This window comes from Mauremys mutica, chromosome 1 (assembly GCF_020497125.1).
Source record: "Mauremys mutica isolate MM-2020 ecotype Southern chromosome 1, ASM2049712v1, whole genome shotgun sequence".
In the NCBI taxonomy this organism is placed as follows: Eukaryota; Metazoa; Chordata; order Testudines; family Geoemydidae; genus Mauremys; species Mauremys mutica.
The window spans coordinates 177758231-177776592 of record NC_059072.1 but is presented as its reverse complement, the minus strand read 5'-3'; the positions used below and the strand labels follow the sequence as shown (position 1 = coordinate 177776592).

Sequence of the window (18362 nt, the reverse complement as noted above, 5' to 3'; positions counted from 1 at the left end):
CACACAGCAATTTTACAGCCCGGTGAGCCCAAGTCACCTGACCCAGACCAGATGCGAGTGTTTAACTGCTGTGTAGACATACCATAAGTGATTGGAATCTGGATGTTATACCTCATTTAAAAGACAGAGCCCTCAACAGCACATCTCCCCCAGCACTATGCTGAGGCCCTGTCTCAGCACTGACTCAAAAAGAAGAGAGCCACCAGTATCATCTCCTGCAGCAATCTAGGTTCTCCCAGGAGTACTGACCCAGGCTTTCCCTGCTACATTTCTGCTCTCACAAGTTGCCATGGCTTAGGTATGACATGGTTACAAGTCATAAGGAGACCCGTGCACCTGAAACTCACTAGTCTGTTGGATTACCACGCTTGCTACTTCCACATTCTTCTCCTGGATCTTCTGCCAGGAACTATCTGCACCTTTCACCCACTCGCTCACAAGACACCTGTAGAGGCCCTCATCCATTGGCAGTGCCTGGGATACAGAGAGTCGGTAAATGTCATTTGCCACTGTGTCCAAGCGCACATCTCCACTCAGGTAGCGCTCTTCATATTCCGGGCTGGGCTGGAACTTGCCCTCATGTGTCAGAGAGAGGATTTCCTGCCAGGCTGGGCCATTCTTGAGCTCCCAAGTAACTTGCAGGTGAGTGTGTTCTGAGGAGATGGTGGAAGCTGAGCAGCGTAATTCAAATGAGTCTCCCTCAGACAGTTTGCGAGGTTTCGAGGACCGGGCTTTAGATCCACTCACAGTTAAGCCATCGGCAATCACTATTCAAAGAAGAACACATTATAAAACACACAGAGTAATATATGTGAGTTTATGGAAATGGTAAGGAGAGGGGATGGGAAAAACTGCTGGCTGACTGACCCAACTATGCAATTATACTGAACTCTCACAGCAGGTCTTAGACAATCATCTCATCTCCCCCACAACCTTCCTGCCCTCTCAAAAAACAAAGTCACATTAAACCCCAGGTATTTTATCAGAGCAAGCCACCCACTTCAGGAATCAGGAATGAAGTCTTTAATTTTATCATCACCCCTTTCCCTCTAGTTCTGCTCTCTAGGGCAAGACCAAGGCAACACAATTCTAAATCTATTGTACATCCCCATGGAAGGGCCTATCTGTTTTTGTGGTATTCAGAAAAGAAACACCAAGGGGGAAAAAACTCCTTTTCTATCATCAAAGGAGATAAGTCAGGATGCTGCTGCTGAAGGAACACAGCATGTTGTCTAGAAAAATGGAAACTATTCCTACCTCACTGGGAAACCCCTAGATGACATTACCTCAGCTACAAAACATCCTCCATCACCCCTCTTATTTCCTTTCTCCCCTCTAAGTTATCCTCCCTGCCTCAACATCAACCAATATTTTACCACAGGTTGTGGTGGATTCTCCACCACTGACAATTTTAAAATCAGGATTGGATGTTGTTCTGAAAGCTCTGCTCTAGGAATTATTTTGGAGAAGTTCTGTAGCCCATTTTATACAGGAGGTCAGACTAGATGACCACAATGGTCCCTTGGAATCTACGAATCTGGAAAGACTGTAAATTTGCAGCATCCTGGACTCTAAGAACAAATAATTTTTAGTTTGTTATTGGTTTTTGGCAGTTGATAATATGAAAAAGTTTGGTGGCATTTACAATAATGTGCCTCCTTCGCCTCTTTATCTCACTTCCCTCTGATGTTGCCACCACTTGAAGGACATATTTTTGAAGGGTGGCTTTAGGAAAGGACCTGGAGGGAGGGGGAACCACATACAGATAACCAGTAACAGGAATTTAGACAAAACGGGGCTATGTCTATTCTCAGGACTGTATAGATGTACAACATGATGAGAACACCCAGTGGTACGTATTTGTCTGGTACAGATTACAAACACCCCTCACCCTGTGGAAATACCTTTCACTTGGACTGTAGCATCGTAATTTCCCTTAACAGTGGCATCTGTGCTGGGGGTGATGCACTTGTATTCTCCTTGGTCGACTGGCTGGATACTTTTGATCAGAAGTTCCACAGCATTATTGCTGCTCCGCCTCAGCACGATTTCCCCGCTGCCAACCCTCTTCTGGTATTGCTGGGAGGTGAACGACAAGTCCCAGGTACTCACTATCCGCACAAAGTCAGTTCCCTGGGAAAATTCCCAGTCAAAGTTCTGCTCACTGGGCCCATCGTAGTCAGTAACATTGCAAGGAATCACCGTCTCTGTACCTTCAACTCGAATGAGTGGGCTTTTGGGCACCCTCACAATTCGTCCTTTGCAGAAAGCTAGGTGGGAGAAGAGAAAAAACAGACAATTAGCACAGGAATTATCATGCTGAGTCAGATGTGATGTCTGGCCAGTCTAGCATTTGGCTTCTGACTGTGCCAAGTATCAGATTCTTCAGGGGGAGATGTGAGAAGCCCAAATATGGATAATCATGGAATAACCTGACAAGTTTTTCCTTCTAACCCCAGTCAGTTACAGACTGTCCTACACATTAGGTGCTTTATCCTCTATCTGCATTTCATGCCTAGTGTAACTATGGATCATGAATAGCCACATAAATGTCTAATTCTTTGAATCCTGTTAAGCTATCACAAGATATTACTGAAAACAAGTTTCACATGTTAACTATCTGTTGTGTAAAAAAGAATTTCCTCTTTTCAGTTTTAAGTTTGTTCCCTTTCAATTTTCATTTGAATGTCCCCTTAACTTTATGAGAAAGGGTAAACAAGAGTGCCCTGTTTACCTTTTTGTACTGTTATCATATTCTCTCATTCACTCCTCTTTCTAACAAACAGTTCTATATGAGGACAGTGTGAAAAGATTGGAAGTCTTCCCCTGTCTCTAATCATTTGTCACTTACCATTTCAATGCCTGATAACATATTTGAGATGGGTTAGCCATAAGACAACACAGTATTCCAGGTAGGGATGCATCACTGATTATATGAACACTTTGTAATACTCTGCCAACCTGCCAACCTGAAGCATATTCTTCTCACCAGCAACTGCACACCGCACCATAGTAACTCTAGCTCAGGGACCAATCCATGCAACAAACCTCGATGCCAACTCTGCCCACATATCTACACCAGCAACACCATCACAGGACCAAACCAGATCAGCCACAACATCACCGGTTCATTCACCTGCACTTCCACCAATGTAATATATGCCATCATATGCCAGCAATGCCCCTCTGCTATGTACATCGGCCAAACTGGACAGTCTCTAAGGAAAAGGATAAATGGACACAAATCAGACATTAGGAATGGCAATATACAAAAACCTGTAGGAGAACACTTCAACCTCCCTGGCCACACAATAGCAGATCTTAAGGTGGCCATCCTACAGCAAAAAAACTTTAGGACCAGACTTCAAAGAGAAACTGCTGAGCTCCAGTTCATCTGCAAATTTGACACCATCAGCTCAGGACTAAACAAAGACTGTGAATGGCTTGCCAATTACAGAACCAGTTTCTCCTCCCTTGGTTTTCACACTTCAACTGCTAGAACAGGGCCTCATCCTCCCTGATTGATCTAACCTCGTTATCTCTAGCTTGCTTCTTGCTTGCTTATATATACCTGCCCCAGGAAATTTCCACCACTTGCATCCGAAGAAGTGGGTATTCACCCACGAAAGCTCATGCTGCAAAACGTCTGTTAGTCTATAAGGTGCCACAGGATTCTTTGCTGCTTTTACAGAACCAGACTAACACGGCTACCCCTCTGATACTTGTAATACTCTAAGCATTATTCCCTATCCCATTCTGTATTCATTCTATCACTGTTTGCTTAGTGACACACTGTCTATTGAGGGAGTTTCCACCTTCCTCTGGAGTGCCAAGTGAGATTCAATCATTAAGATCAGATGAGGGTATCCTACAAAATCAATTTCCTTCAGACTTAGATCTTCGCCATTCTCCTCTTCCATGTTGCTAGAGTAGATACACCAGTGGCTTTACATAGTACAACTAAGAACTGAACCAAGAATTAATGTAACCCTTCTACTTTACCACCCAATCTTATTGCCATAATGCTTCTGCCTCCAGAGAATTTCAGCTAAGACACAGCCCTTTGTATGTAGAAGGTGGGGTGACGACACAAGAGAAGCAACTAATTGGCCCAGCCGTCCCAAAGTGAAAGTCCGCAGCTAATACAGGATTTGAAGCCTGGACATACTGGGCTCCCTTCCCCTTTAGGCTAGTTGCCATGTGACATAATGATCAACAAAACACTCATGGGCTCCCCCAAAACCTCTAGAGAAGATGTGTCAAACAAGGCCCAGAGGCAGGATCTAGGTGTATGATTTATTTATGCAGTATGTTCAGAATTTGTAGAACTTAAGTTTTCATTATTTTTAAAAGTGAATTTTAGACCTTCTGGTTGCAAAGAACCTAAAACCTAACCCCACTAATTGTAAGCACTCACTCTTTCATTGTTTAAGTTAGCGTTAGAATATTTAGAGAGAAGAAAGGAGAAGAGAGAAAACAGGAAGGAGGAGGAGGAAGGAAGAGAAACCCAGGGTGGAAATAGCAGTGGGCCTAAAGGATAGCAGATTTTCCAGCTAAGTAATGCTGAATGCAATAATAAGGTACTAAACAAATAATTAACAGTTTCATTTCTACACAAAGGACATTCTAACCTGATCTCTCTGAAAATCTCCGAGAAATCTTACATTTTTACTCTGCCTTGACAACCAAAATTAAAAATGGTATTTAGCCTTCTCCACAGAATAGAGTTCAGTACCTCTGCTCCAAAGACTAGTGGCTCTAAACACTTCTGTAATCCTATGCATTCCCTCTCCTCACAGTCTACTCCCACAATAAAATTAAAGTAAAACAAACTTTTCATTTACTTAAAAGATCCCCAACTTCTTCTACTTCTGGGGCACACTTTGAGACCACTTGTTGACTGCACTCTCAATCCTCCTCTAAAATCTTCTGACAGAAACCCTGGCACATCAGGGTTTCTATCCATGATAGGTAACAAACACTGTAATTGTGGTAAAATGTCACTAATGCAATATGAAAAGTGTGAATCTTGCCACTGCCAAATCTTTTGTGCACATTCCGTTTCTGTACCCGAACTGTAGAAAATCAGGTCTGGTCATCATTTGCTGGCTAAGGGACTATTAGCCAAGGAGTCACAGATATTTAAGGTTCCAAAGGGCAAGGTCCTTTCTCCCCCTGCGCACCACATTTCAAAAAGTCGCCTGGGCTCTCCCCCTTTTCTGCCACAGAGCAATTCAGTAAAGAATGTTGTCTTTCCTTTCCACATCAGAAGAAAAGAGCCTGATCAAGATTAAACTATCCAGCCTGAATTGCTGACAAACAAATTCCAAAACAAATAAAAGGAAGTCTACAGTCCAGGAGAAACAGCAGCTTAAAATACAAGCACAAAACTCAAAACAGAGAGGAAAGGCAAAAAGTCCCCACCAAGCACCACTCCAAAACCCCAATGAAGACCGTGGCACAAATGCTTAGGGTTGGTAGATCATGATTCCTGTACCACCAGATGGTGATGTACCAAAAGACTGGATAATATTGCAAATATTTACTGGAAAACCAACAGTGCTCAGAGCTGTACAGAAGAGCGAGAAAGACACAGTCCCAGATAGCATTCCTTAAATCCCACGACCATGCAGGCATAAAGGAACGTGATAATTCCCTGCAGAAGACTGGAGAAGCAATACATTATGCTAGGGCCAAATGCAAACCACTTAATTTAGCCAGATGACCTGGCAAAGAAACAGTAGTAAGATTTTTCCGGTGGGTTTGGCTCTGTAGCCAGAGAATAATCTCTGCAGCTGCAGGCTGGCTTTGGCAGGTTAGCTCACTTCCCCAAGAGAGAACGAGAGCTGCCTTGATTCACAACCCCAGCCTTTCCATGAAAGGAAAACACTTTTTCAGCAAAAGACACAAACCTTTCAGATTCAGTCTCTCAACAAAATCATTTACACAAACCTGTAATCCTGCTCCATCACCCCTAGCTACACATCCATTGCAAGACATATTGGTATAGTGTTTGGGAGTGCCGAAGGGGCAGTCAGGATGCTGAAAGGATTTGTCCTCCTGAGACCACCCTGGCTTGTAGGACCATAAAGCAAGGTCAAGTGAATCTAATATCCAGAGTCCTCTGGAGAGCACTCACATGAACTCTGAGCATAGACTTAAAAAAAAATAAAGTTCGACAACTTTTAACCACTTCACTTCACCATCCATCCTGGGAAAGCCACCCGTTATAGACATGGAAGAACAACATATTTGCCTGAGAAAAGGTCCATTAAACTCAACGATATCCTTGTTTGCAGATCAATGACATGCATAGGATACAAGGGGATTAATGCGAGATTCTGGCCACATCCAAATTTAGCTATAGGATTTCCAACAAAAACATCCCATTGGTTAAAATCATGCTGTTGTCATATGAATTTGAGCCCAGTCCGAATGCCAGGATTGATCAATAGGAGCCTCTCTTTCTTAGGGATGGGCTCCATGTCACTGCCCACAAGGCATGCCCTGCCCATCCACACTTCTTTCCCATAACCTGCACCAGTCGGAAGTATAAGTACTTACTTCAATGCAACATTAATTCTAACAATTAAAACCTCCACAACAATTTTAACATAGTTTTGTGCCCAAACATTCAAATAAATTATCTGGTATGATTGTTTATCTTCTGATCACAGGCAGCATGATCTAGCAATTCAACTAGAAGAGGAATAAAAGCATTGATAGGTGGCCTTCCTCACCCCCGCTCTTAACTCCTAAAATGCATTTTCCCACAGAATCACAGCCCACATTCAACCCTTCATTTTGTAGTACATTTATTTCTACTGGGCATATGCATGATATGGCAAAGTGAACACTGTGGTAAGCCTAGCTAATTTCCTGACTTTCATGCTATTAAGTTTCCAACCTTAGTACTCCATTAAATGTAGGTTTACACTTTTAACATCTTTTAAGAAAAAGAAAGCACCATAATAAACCAAATGAAATAACAGCAGGAAGACATATAATTACATGATAGATCAAGTCACTTAGTTGTTACTAGTAAGGAAACTGGACTGCACCACCCAGCTATGTTTCTTCCACTTACTCCAATTCAGTTTTAATGCAGGAGCCCACCCAGAGAGAGGCAGAGTTTACTGTCTGCAGTGTAAGGAAGGAGACGAATATAAGCATGAAGATGTGCTCCTACAGGTTGCTGAAGACAGAAGCTAGAGGGACTAATGTACTGGTTTATAGTGTGTTTATCTCCTCTCTCTACACACAGGCACACCACAAATTAAGTTAGTACTACAAACTGACCCAGTGTTAAAGGACTCAAGCACATTTAAACCCCAGTAAGGCTCAACTCGTATTCCTCCCTAATCCTCCACTCTTTCCTAAAGGGTGAGAGTCATAAGCAAAGGATGAGCCTTGCCATGTGGCCTTGTAGGTCAAAACCGTCTTTGTCAGACCAGCGAGGGGCGTGAATTCCATAGTCCAGGATACTTCATCTACAACACTCTGCCAGGAGCCCCCAGACATTAGAATCTGGAGGCTACTGATCACAGCTGTTGAGAAATAACATGAGGAAAAGCAATATCAAAGGCCTTGGCTACACTAGAAAAGCTGCCCAGGTTTAACTAAATTGATTTAGTTAAGGTAGTGCAAGCTCCCTAACATAGGATGAACTTAAAAAAAAAAAAAAAAAAAAACTTTTCACCCTTGCTTAAACTGGTTCATTTTATATCAGTAAATTACTGAAAGGCTAACCCTACATGGTAATCTACTGGTCAGGAAAGAAGGTCTGAGTACAGCTTCCTGAACAGTCCTGTGTTCTTAAAGGTGCAAGTGTCATGCACCTTCCCTGACCAGCTCCATGTTGATATCCATGAAGTGTCCCCAGTGATCCACCAACACTTGCATAACTGTAGATTTCTGTGTATGTATTCTGTGGCAAGGTGGGATGGTGCCAAAATAGGGATGTACATGCCATCTATCACCCACCATAGTTTGGGAATCTCATTGCTGCAAAGCCATCTACTATGCCATGCACATTGCCAGGGATCAAAGTCCTGCATAGCAGGGGACAATTAATGGCCCAGAACACCTGCATGACATCATCCCCCCATCCCATCCCACCCCACCTCTTCTCTCCCCCCCGGGGAATTTCCAACTTCAACAGGATTTTCCACTGACTGGTAGCAATGCAATGTTACAAGTTTCCAGAGTATGATCACCACTGGCTTCTCCAGTGTCACTGTAACCCTCATTCTGGTGTCCCTGAGCTGAAAGGCTGGAGCGACCTCAGGACACAGATCCAAGACTGTGACCTTTTGCATCTGAAAGTTCTGCAACCACTGCTCATCATCCCAAATCTGTATTACAATACGATCCCACCAATCTGCTCATTCTTGGAACCAGAGCAGTGCTCTGCCTCCCGCAGCTGCTCCGTGAGTACCACCACCAACCTTGAATTGTTTTTCCACTCTGTCCCTCAAACTGTCCTTGAAGAAATCATGTCCTCGGTTGTTGGGGAACTTCCTGCAGATCTGTAAATTCAGGATAATCGTGCGCCCTGTGTTTGCAACCTTAATGAAAATAGTACAGAGCTCTTTGGACTCTGTGCTTCTATCAGAGACTGCAGACAAAGTGCCATATGAGTTTGTGGGATTATTATTTTTAAAGGCATGAAAATTATGGGATAGGATGGCATTATGGGATGAAGAAAGTTGCCTGCTGGGAAGTTAAACTCTGGCTCTCAGCAATCCCTGGGCAAGTCATTACTATCCCACAAAACATTACTGAAGTGTCCCAAAAGTCACTGCCCCAGACAGCAGCATTTGTCACACAGGGATACCTACCCATAGTGCACTGCGCTTTGCATCAACACAAGCTCTCCTGGTGAGAACGCACAGCGAACACACAAGAAGATAAGCATGCACATGCCTGAGCAATATGCAAACTTTGCATGCATAAAAGTTTGTAATGTTGGCGTGGCCTCAATAAGAAGGTAACTGTGTTTTTCACTAGTCTTCAGGTGTAGCCCCACATACAGTGTACTGCAGTAACCCAATCTAGCCAGGCCTTTGCCATCTTTAATGTGGTGAGGTCTACACATTTGCACTGTGATTAACAGAGAGTCAGCTGAGCACCTTATTCTTTCAAGGTCACTACAGATCCCATTGACTTAAACTGAAGCCTGGGCATTTAGCACCTCTGAAAACCAGGTCTATAGGCTCTGTGGTGAATCTGCTGGGCATGCATCCCGAACACCCCTACTGGTAAAGCACAGACTAACCCCCTCCTTAGGGCACAGCTTTGGCAACAGGGGATTGTTCCATTCTTATGTTGGGGGTTTGGGGCGGAAGAGAACTGGAGGAAAAAAAATTATTTTCTGAAAACACTATTTGCAGCTGCTAATATAAACTGTCTCTCCCCCAGTCCTAAGATTCTACCTCATTCTCTGATCAGCCAACACAAGAGCACAGCTCCACCTGATAGAGCATTTGATGTGGCTCAAGTTGCCCAAGATACCCATTACTGGGTGACTTCTGTGACAGATCACATTCCATGATGTTACAGGTGACCTGGAAGGCTGGATATCAACCAACCCCTGGAATTTGGGGTTCTGCTTTTATTCCTGCTGCAGTCAATGCCATCGTTATCCCTAAAAACCAAGTACAGTGCTTCGTTCTCTACTGAGGTTAGTGATGCACATGGCTTCTGCTATAGTTATGAACTCTGTTCTTGGCAGAAGGGCAACTCCCATTTGCATTAGCAGATACATGGAGACAATTTATTAATATTTGGTTTTAAAATGCATTGTTTAAAACCCATATTTCCCTCATCCCTCAGAGCAGCCAGAGTTCAACTTTTGTGATATATAGAAGGTTTCCAAACTGTTGGTTTATTGGGAGCATTTATCTCTCAAGACATCCAATACATTTCAGTGTTAATACAGGGTGGCATGCTTGTAATGAATTCACTTGAATCCCATTTAACTGCAGAAACAGATGGGGGAGAAGACAAGACACTGTATATATTAGTGACAGAAAAGCAAGGAGGATACTTAAAGTTTAATATTTTATACTATTACAGAGACCACCAACAATGTTTATTTAGCTTGGACTTAAAGACAACTGTCTTCATATAACAAACTAGAATTAAGACACTGAACCTGGCTGAACAGAAACCCTGCATAAATGCTAATCTCCTTTAAAGACTTAGGCCATGGCTACACTTGCAAATTTGCAGTGCTGCAGCAGGGTGTGAAAACACACCCTCTCCAGCGCTGCAAATTGCGGCGCTGCAAAGCGCCAGTGTGGTCAAAGCCCCAGCGCTGGGAGTGCGGCTCCCAGTGCTGTACGTTATTCCCCACAGGAGGTGGAGTACGGACAGTGCTGGGAGAGCTCTCTCCCAGCGCTGGCGCTTTGACTACACTTAGCGCTTCAAAGCGCTGCCGCGGCAGCGCTTTGAAGTGCAAGTGTAGCCATAGCCTTACCAGGCCACCAGCTGAAGAACTAGAGTTACTTTACAAAATAAAAGGATCTCTGTAGTGAGGCCAACATTATACAATAGACAAGTGAACATTCCTCAGCCTTGTGATACAAATGACAGGACCAGGTAACTTAGTGTCTGCACTCTAGGGGGATTAAGCAAGAACCACCAGAATGTAGGTAAACCAAAGAGCCATGCTAATCATTTATCAGAAACATTTAAATGGAGCACATTTCAGTTGCTCACACCTTTTAATATACCCACTGGAATCCGCAAGTCCCAGCATACAAATGCCTCATCTTGATCAGAGTGACAAGCAGTCTTCATCAAGATGGAAGGTTGCATACTGGGATCTGTAGTCTCCATAAGCCTTATTGCTGTATTTAAGCAGAGGACAGCTTGGAGGCATTGTGTAGTGGAGATCACACTTCGGCCACCCCTGGACTAGTGTCTATTTCCCCTCTAATTAACAGTTGTGCGGGTCCCATTATTGCCCTCTTCACTGTACCTGTTATACAGTACACATTCACCTGCCCCCTGGGCTTCTCTCTCAATCACCTGTATGCACTGTTTATGTATTATCCAATGATGAAATAAATGCTAGAGTGGAGATGGGGGCTGGGAGGGGTTAGAGGTGGGGAGGAGAGGAAAGAGATTGATTGGACAGGCTGAAGTTAACCAGACTATCTGCAGAGCAGCTCATGGTTTTAGGATGGTGAGGGACAGATGAAGAGAAGTTTTAAAAATATCCCACCTCTAAGTTTTGTACAAATTTATTCTCAATGACAAGGAAATTCCCAACTCAATTATTCCCTCCATCAATACCAGTTTGCAGCTCTTGCCTCAATCAATGAGACTCCTGCTGATAGGAAGTGACGAGCACCCGATACTAAAATATTTTAGATGCTTCTTGACTGCTCAGGTTTTACATATAGGAGAAGAAAGCATTGAATCTATAGTGTCACCTACAAGGCACAGAAACCTGGTATTCTGTAAGTAGCCCTTTTTCTTGTGACACAGGCAGAGTGAATTTATTGCTAGAGCACAACAGACCTGGAGACTACATTGGGAGAGCACTCTGGTTTGCTAGCACCATAGGATTGTACACTTATGTTAGTTTCCAGATAAGAATGAAGCTGCTGTAATGTGTCCTATTACTCTGGAGGTGAAAATGTCTGTACTAAAAGGTAATAAGGGAATCTTTACCACCCTAGCTAGTCCGTTCATGTGTCACTGCTGGGACTTGCTAAGCATGCCCACTGTAGAGTCACAACAGAACAGACCGCTGTTTTGGAGACCACTCTCTTGTAAGAAGTTCCTTCTGTGGCCTAGACACATCCACCTAATAAAAGGAGAACATGGTTTCAACAGGCAGGAGGGAGAAGGTCATCTCGCCATGTCAGCTGCTCAAAGGTAAGTGTGATGTGATAAGCAGTGGGATGCCAATTAAAAGGCCATTCAATAGCAAAAAGTAGAGCTGAAAGACGAGCAAACTGGCTGAGAATAAGCACCATATGTCTATGCTCCAGACAGGCAACGATAGCTGAAACATCCAGGTGGATTCTTTCAACCAAGGCAACCATATGAAATGATGTATGTCTGAGATCCTTCAGGGATGAACACACTGAAATGCTTTTCAAGCAGACACACACTGGATGCTTGATTTGCCAATGAAATGCAGGCATGTCTGGGGTGGAACAAGCATCTTTTTAACAGTGTACAACAATTTATGACAGGAAGAATACGGCAGCCAACTTTGAAAATACAGGTATTTAGGAAGGTAGAATCATTAGCACAGTTGCAATCTGGGCTTTGATTTAGTGCAGTGGTATGTCAAAGGAAAGAGTCCCCTTAGCGTATCATCAGCTGCAAACAACCAGGAATTGCTTCCACCAGCAGCTAGCTGACATGTCTCCTATTTCTAGCGAAGTGCCAGGTTTCCCCCTTCCATACTACAACTGAAAATGCACTAAACTTGTGATGCGCATGATACTTCTACAGAGTGGTAACAAGCCCTGTTCCTTACACCCCTTTTGCACTGACAAGGAAACACCCTTGCAAGTGCATCAGAGCAGCCTTCTTTCCAGAGGAAGACTGGTCAGACCACTGTCAGAAACTATTCACCTGCCGGTCATCTGTGGACAGAACAGCAACTGAAGAGACAGGAGGTCTACCATTCCTCTATTAGCTCTCCTCAGCTGCACTACAGTTCTCCGTCCCCAGGGAGTGAAAGACAATTTGGTCCTCATCTCTGATTCTTCCATGTCAGATTGCCATTAGGCAGCTCCAACCAAGAAACAAATGCAGTAAGTCACAGAACCACCACTGGGAAGGGAAGGGGATAATGAATGCACCCATACTTTGCGTCAAAACCCTCTGATATTATTGCTGTTACATACATTTTATTTTATAATATAACCTCCCTAAAAATGACATGTTTACACCAACACCATAGTTAAAAAAAAATCCATCCAATTATAACCTTTATCTCATACTGCGCTTTGCAGTCTGGCAAGAAGTAGGTTAGGCAGATTGAAAGGAATTTCTCTGGGTGTCAGAAATTCAGCTAGCTACTTTAAATAAATTACTCATCTTAAATCTAATTAAGGGAAATCTCTTTCGTTCTCCCTCCATAGCCCCACTCACCCCAACACCATACCCCTCTCCCTAATGCAGACCCACACAAAAGGACGGGGTGTTGGGGGTTTATACTAAATGAAATGGTAGGCTCTCATCACTCCTTCCAAGCGACAGCATTCAGAGCACCTGGCATCTCATAACCAGAGACTACAGAGAGAGCACGCTGGGGGCTCCATTAAGAGAGGTCAAATTTGAGTCTTTATGGCCAAGCTGTAATCATCCTACAAGCACTGGAGTGTCTGAAGCGTGCAGAGCTCTGTACCCTGTCTCCTGACAGCGCTGTTATACCTCCCTTATTGCAGCACCATCTAGATGAAGCACGACTTGTAGATTGTTATGGCTCGACAGATCTGCAGCATTATCATCCCAAGACATCAGTAAGGAGTGAATGGGAGAGTGCATGAGAGAGACATTTACATTGTTCTTTCCCAGTCAGTTGGGGTTCTTTTTTTAGATAATGCAGAGTGCTTATCTAAAGGAATTAAGCCTGGGTGTAATTGCTTAAAACCCATTATCTCCATCAGGCTGAAGAAACGCATATTGCATCTTAAGTGAAGCCTCAAACATGTGATCAGAGACTAATTCCGTTAGATTTTTTAGTAACTCAGATGTCACTGAGACCAGAACAGAGACCTGCAGGTCCCTGCTGCTCAGCCCATGCAGAATACCTCCTGGATCCCACTCCACAGCATACTCTATCCACAAGTTCTGATGTCCTGCTCCACATACAAGGCAACCAGGATTAAACCCCCACATTTCTTTCTATACAATATTGGCTTGTTATCTCATCCATCTCCCCTTCCCAGGAATGGAGTTTCAACTCACCCGAGCAACCTGTAACCCAGCATTTCTTAAGTGGGCAACAGGAGACCTGAGGTCCTGAGGAAAAAAATCAGATTGGGAGGGATAATGGGCCCAATATATTAATACCTGGAGAAAAGGGTTGACCTTTCCACAGGAAACAGTGTTCCACACTTCCCAGTTAAGATGGGGTCCCAGAGAGGCTAAACTCCCAAGCCAGAGGATTTTGATACATTGCAAAAGTTGCTCTAAGGCAAAGGAGCTCTGCTGGAAGGGCAGAAGCACAGACAGCCTCAGCATGATGGGTCAGATGAAAACTCAGCTAAATTCAGATCTGTCTCCCCACTTGTCTCATACAAGTGCCCGTATGCTGCCACTGCCTGAGATATATATGGTGGATGGGCAAGATCAGGACCTGTCGGAACAGCAATAGGAAGGCCCAATTACTATGTCAGGGGTGACCAAAGCAGGGACATAAGAAAAACTGTGTGCTCACAAGCTGGTAGCTTCACAGTGCAAGACTAAAAATAGTTGCTTACCACACGTTTGATCACTGGCCATAAATCTGCCTTAGAGTAGTTCCTCCTACCTGCCAATGAGGAAGGAAGGATGCCTCAGACACCTCCTTCCCAGGGCAATCATCACTCAGTTACCCTGATTCTTTTCTCTACTGAAGAGTTATGGGACAGGAGTTCCAGCCTACCAAGCCACCAATCCCTGGTAGAGAAAAGGTAACCCCTGCCCCTTGCACTTCCATCTTTTAAATGACCCAGCTATACAATAGTTCCTCATCTCCTAGAAAGTTTGACAGTGTATTTCTTCCGGCTGTCAGGATGAACCCTGCACCACCCAAGATGCAGAGACTGGTAAGTGAAGTGGCAGTTTGTGGAGAAGTAGTGACTGGCTGATTATGTGCCAAAATGGAACACTAAATATGGCTATAGTATTTTGTATCACAGCCTACTTGAGAGTACAGGTCCCAAAGTTCACTGCTGCACCTTGATCACTACACAAAGCAAATCAGATGATGATAGTACACCTGGTATTAAAGAGGAATTCACAAGGGAGAAGACAACTGTAGCTTGCTGTAAACTGCTAACGCAGCCCTTGTTCTAAATAGATCACTGATTGCTAGCTGTTTACGACACTAACGGTTGTGTTTTTAGCTTTCTCATAATGTCAAATGCAACTCTAGTAAGTGTTGGCTCTGTAGTTCCTTTCACTGCCACTGATAGTTATAGGTAATAATAGACTGCAGAAAGTAGTGAAGAAATCTGTAAAATCCAAAAGAAAAGACCCTCACATAGCGCTCTGCATGGAACTCAGTTTACCTACCTCCAAAGGATAAGGGGCTGAGTTGCCCATACAGGTTTAGTCTCTCTAGTTCCAGGAAGTTAAGTTATTCCAAAAAGCAACGGGAGAAATTATCTGATGTTCTGCCTCAAACTGAATTCCAAGAGGAGAGTTTGAATACATTAAATTTTAAGGAAGAATAAGCTGAAAAGTTGATATAGCCACTCCAACAAAGGAACAAGTTTAAAGTGGAAAAGCTGGCATGGTTGGAAGCAAAGCTGAAAATGTTTGTGGAAATATTAGTTCCAATTGTCGCTCTTAATTTTTGGGAAATACAAATGTCAAACCAAACTGTAAATATTTGTATATAAATTTTCTGACATTAAGATGTCTGCCAACTAGAATTTACAGGATTAAAATCAGAGCTGTTCAATAATAGCTAGTTTGTTATACAGTAGCTACTTGTTATACAGTTTTTATTATCCCAGTTCTTTCCTAAGCTGTTGTGTAACTGCGGCTATGTCTACACTAGCACTTTTGTTGGTCAAACTTTTTGTTGGTCAGGGGTGTGTTTTTTCACGACCCTGACCAACATAAAAGTGCCGGTGTGGACAGTGCTATGTCAGCGGGAGATGCTTTCCTGCCGACAGAGCTACTGCCACTCTTTGGGAGCAGTTTAATTATGCTGGCAGGAGAGCTTTCTCCTGATGGCACAGAGCAGCTACACAGGTGGCCTCACAGTGGCACAGCTTTGCCGCTGAGAGGAGCAGTCCTCTCAGCAGTTCTTTTGAAAGAACACAGCCTGAGAGAAGCAGTCCCAATGCATTTTGACAGGTATGTGTCTATATTTTGGAAGCAAGTGACTATTTTTGTGGATTGTACAGCACAGAGCTTGGGCACTAAATCTAAGCCATTGTCCTTAAGGGACAATTTTGAGATTGGAAAAGACCATCTGGGCCAGTGTATCCACCATTGTTAGGTTTTATCTGTGCATGTGTAAAGAAATGGTCATTATTTAAGACAGGGGTCGGCAACCGGTGGCTCGCGGCTCGCCAGGGTAAGCACCCTGGCGGGCCGGCCCGGTTTGTTTATCTGCCGCGTCGGCAAGTTCGGCCGATCGCGGCTCCCACTGGCCGCGGTTCGCGGTCCCAGGCCAATGCGGGAGGCAGGAAGCGGCGCGAGCCGAGGGATGTTCTGGCCGCGGCTTCCTGCCTCCCGCATTGGCCTGGGACCGCGAACCGCGGCCAGTGGGAGCCGCGATCGGCCGAACTTGCCGACGCGGCAGATAAACAAACCGGGCCGGCCCGCCAGGGTGCTTACCCTGGCGAGCCGCGAGCCACCGGTTGCCGACCCCTGATTTAAGACATTGACTCATATATTTTAACCAACATGATTTTACAAAGGACTTTACACCTAGCATAGACAGGGAAAGTCACTTCTAGAAACAACACCTGTCAACCCTTGGCTCCCTCATCACCCAATCTATACTAGGTGGAAGGTCTCATACAGTAAAGCCTCAGAGTTGTGAACTGACCCGTCAACCACACACCTCATTTGGAATGGAAAGTATGCAATCAGGCAGCAGCAGAGACGAAAAAAAGCAAATACAGTACTGTGATAAATGTAAACTACTAAAAAAAAAAAATAAAGGGAAAGCACCATTTTTCTTCTGCACAGTAAAGTTTCAAAGCTGAATTAAGTCAATGTCCAGTTGTAAACTTTTGAAAGAACAACCGTAATGTTTTGTTCAGTTATGAACATTTCAGAGTTATGAACAAACTCCATTCCCGAAGTGTTCATAATTCTGAGGTTCTACTGTAAAGTCATGTTAACTAAAATGTGTCAGCCAACATGTTGGGGGAAAAAATACTACCATTTTTCCTGGTCTAGACATGCCCATAATCTCATCTTCCCCCTTTTCTTCTCCAATAAGTTTTCAATCCTCTTTTGAAAAACCATTCGAAATCAGTCTCCGGGTAGCCTGATGTTCCAGCAAGCTGCACTTTGAGTGACAAAAACTGGCATTATAACAAAATAGAACCATCCAGCAGAGCCAGAATATGTGCGACAGCAGCCACAACACTGACCAACCCAAAACATGCATGTCAGGCTCTAGCCTCTCCCGTTCGCCTTGGGCCCTGACTCTCTTGAGCAGCAGTTTCTTCCCCGTTTACATCATCTGTGTTGATGATTGGAGGTGATGAGAGTAAAGCCTCAGAGTTTGCTGGAGGTGCTAAACAAACAGTGAAACAGACAGTGCAGGACCACCATGGTACCAAGCCTGAGAGTGCATTTGCAAACTATTTGCCATGAGGTAAAACTGCAGTGACAAGCTGGTGATGAACTAGCGTTCAGATTGTAAATTCCTAGAGAAGAAGATTTTGTCGTCTAGGGATCCATCTTCATTGTATTAGTTCGGGGTCCATTTTCACTGTAAAAACAACCATTCTAAGGACCAAGTTAAGGCACAAACAAACAATGAAAACAGAGCATGGTTTGTATAGCATGATGATAAAATGTCCTGAGCCATCTCCCCACAAGTAGTTCAGATACCCCATTACTGACAGTTGATATAATATGGGTATTTTGCTATCCAGGGGTATTAACTGACTTGCCCAAGGTCATGCAATAAATAAGTGACAGTCAGGAATATGAAACCAGGAATTCCTGGTTTCCAGCACAGTGTTTATTCCACCACATCATGCTGCCTCTTCACTGATCAAGAAGCCTGAAAGCCATGCACTCTGGCAAAGAAGAAAGCAAATGTGTGATTACTAATTTTAATGCATCTCCTACAAGATGGTACTCCTGTAATTTAATAGCCCTTATCAAAGGGCATTTGGGCATCTTCCTGGTGCAAGGCGAACTGCCACCTCATGTGTACAGTGACAATCTGGAAAACCAACAAAGACTACTGGTTTCAGACCCATTCTCTCACAACCAATGGATCCTAATCAGCACTTAAGAGCCAATTTCAGGTCATGCAGAGCAGCACTGTTTAGTATGCTAATCTCCTCAGAGTCTGGATGTCAGGAGCATTGATATCTCTTTGTCCCCCAATCCCAGGCAAGACAGAATCTCTCTCTCTCTCTCTCTCACACACACACACACACACACACACACACACACACACTGATTTGAGAGAGAGAGAG

The 18362-nt window shown here is 43.9% G+C and overlaps 1 protein-coding gene across 1 annotated transcript in view; it reads right to left on the bottom strand.

Moving 5' to 3' along the window:
- PTGFRN (prostaglandin F2 receptor inhibitor) overlaps window positions 1-18362 on the bottom strand; it is a 101256-nt gene that overhangs the window by 62035 nt on the left and 20859 nt on the right. Inside the window, exons 2-3 of the mRNA XM_045002008.1 lie at window positions 1905-2271; window positions 348-767 (exon numbers count right to left, since the gene is read on the bottom strand). Of these exons, the coding sequence (XP_044857943.1) occupies window positions 348-767; window positions 1905-2271 (787 nt within the window). The remainder of the gene's footprint in view (window positions 1-347; window positions 768-1904; window positions 2272-18362) is intronic.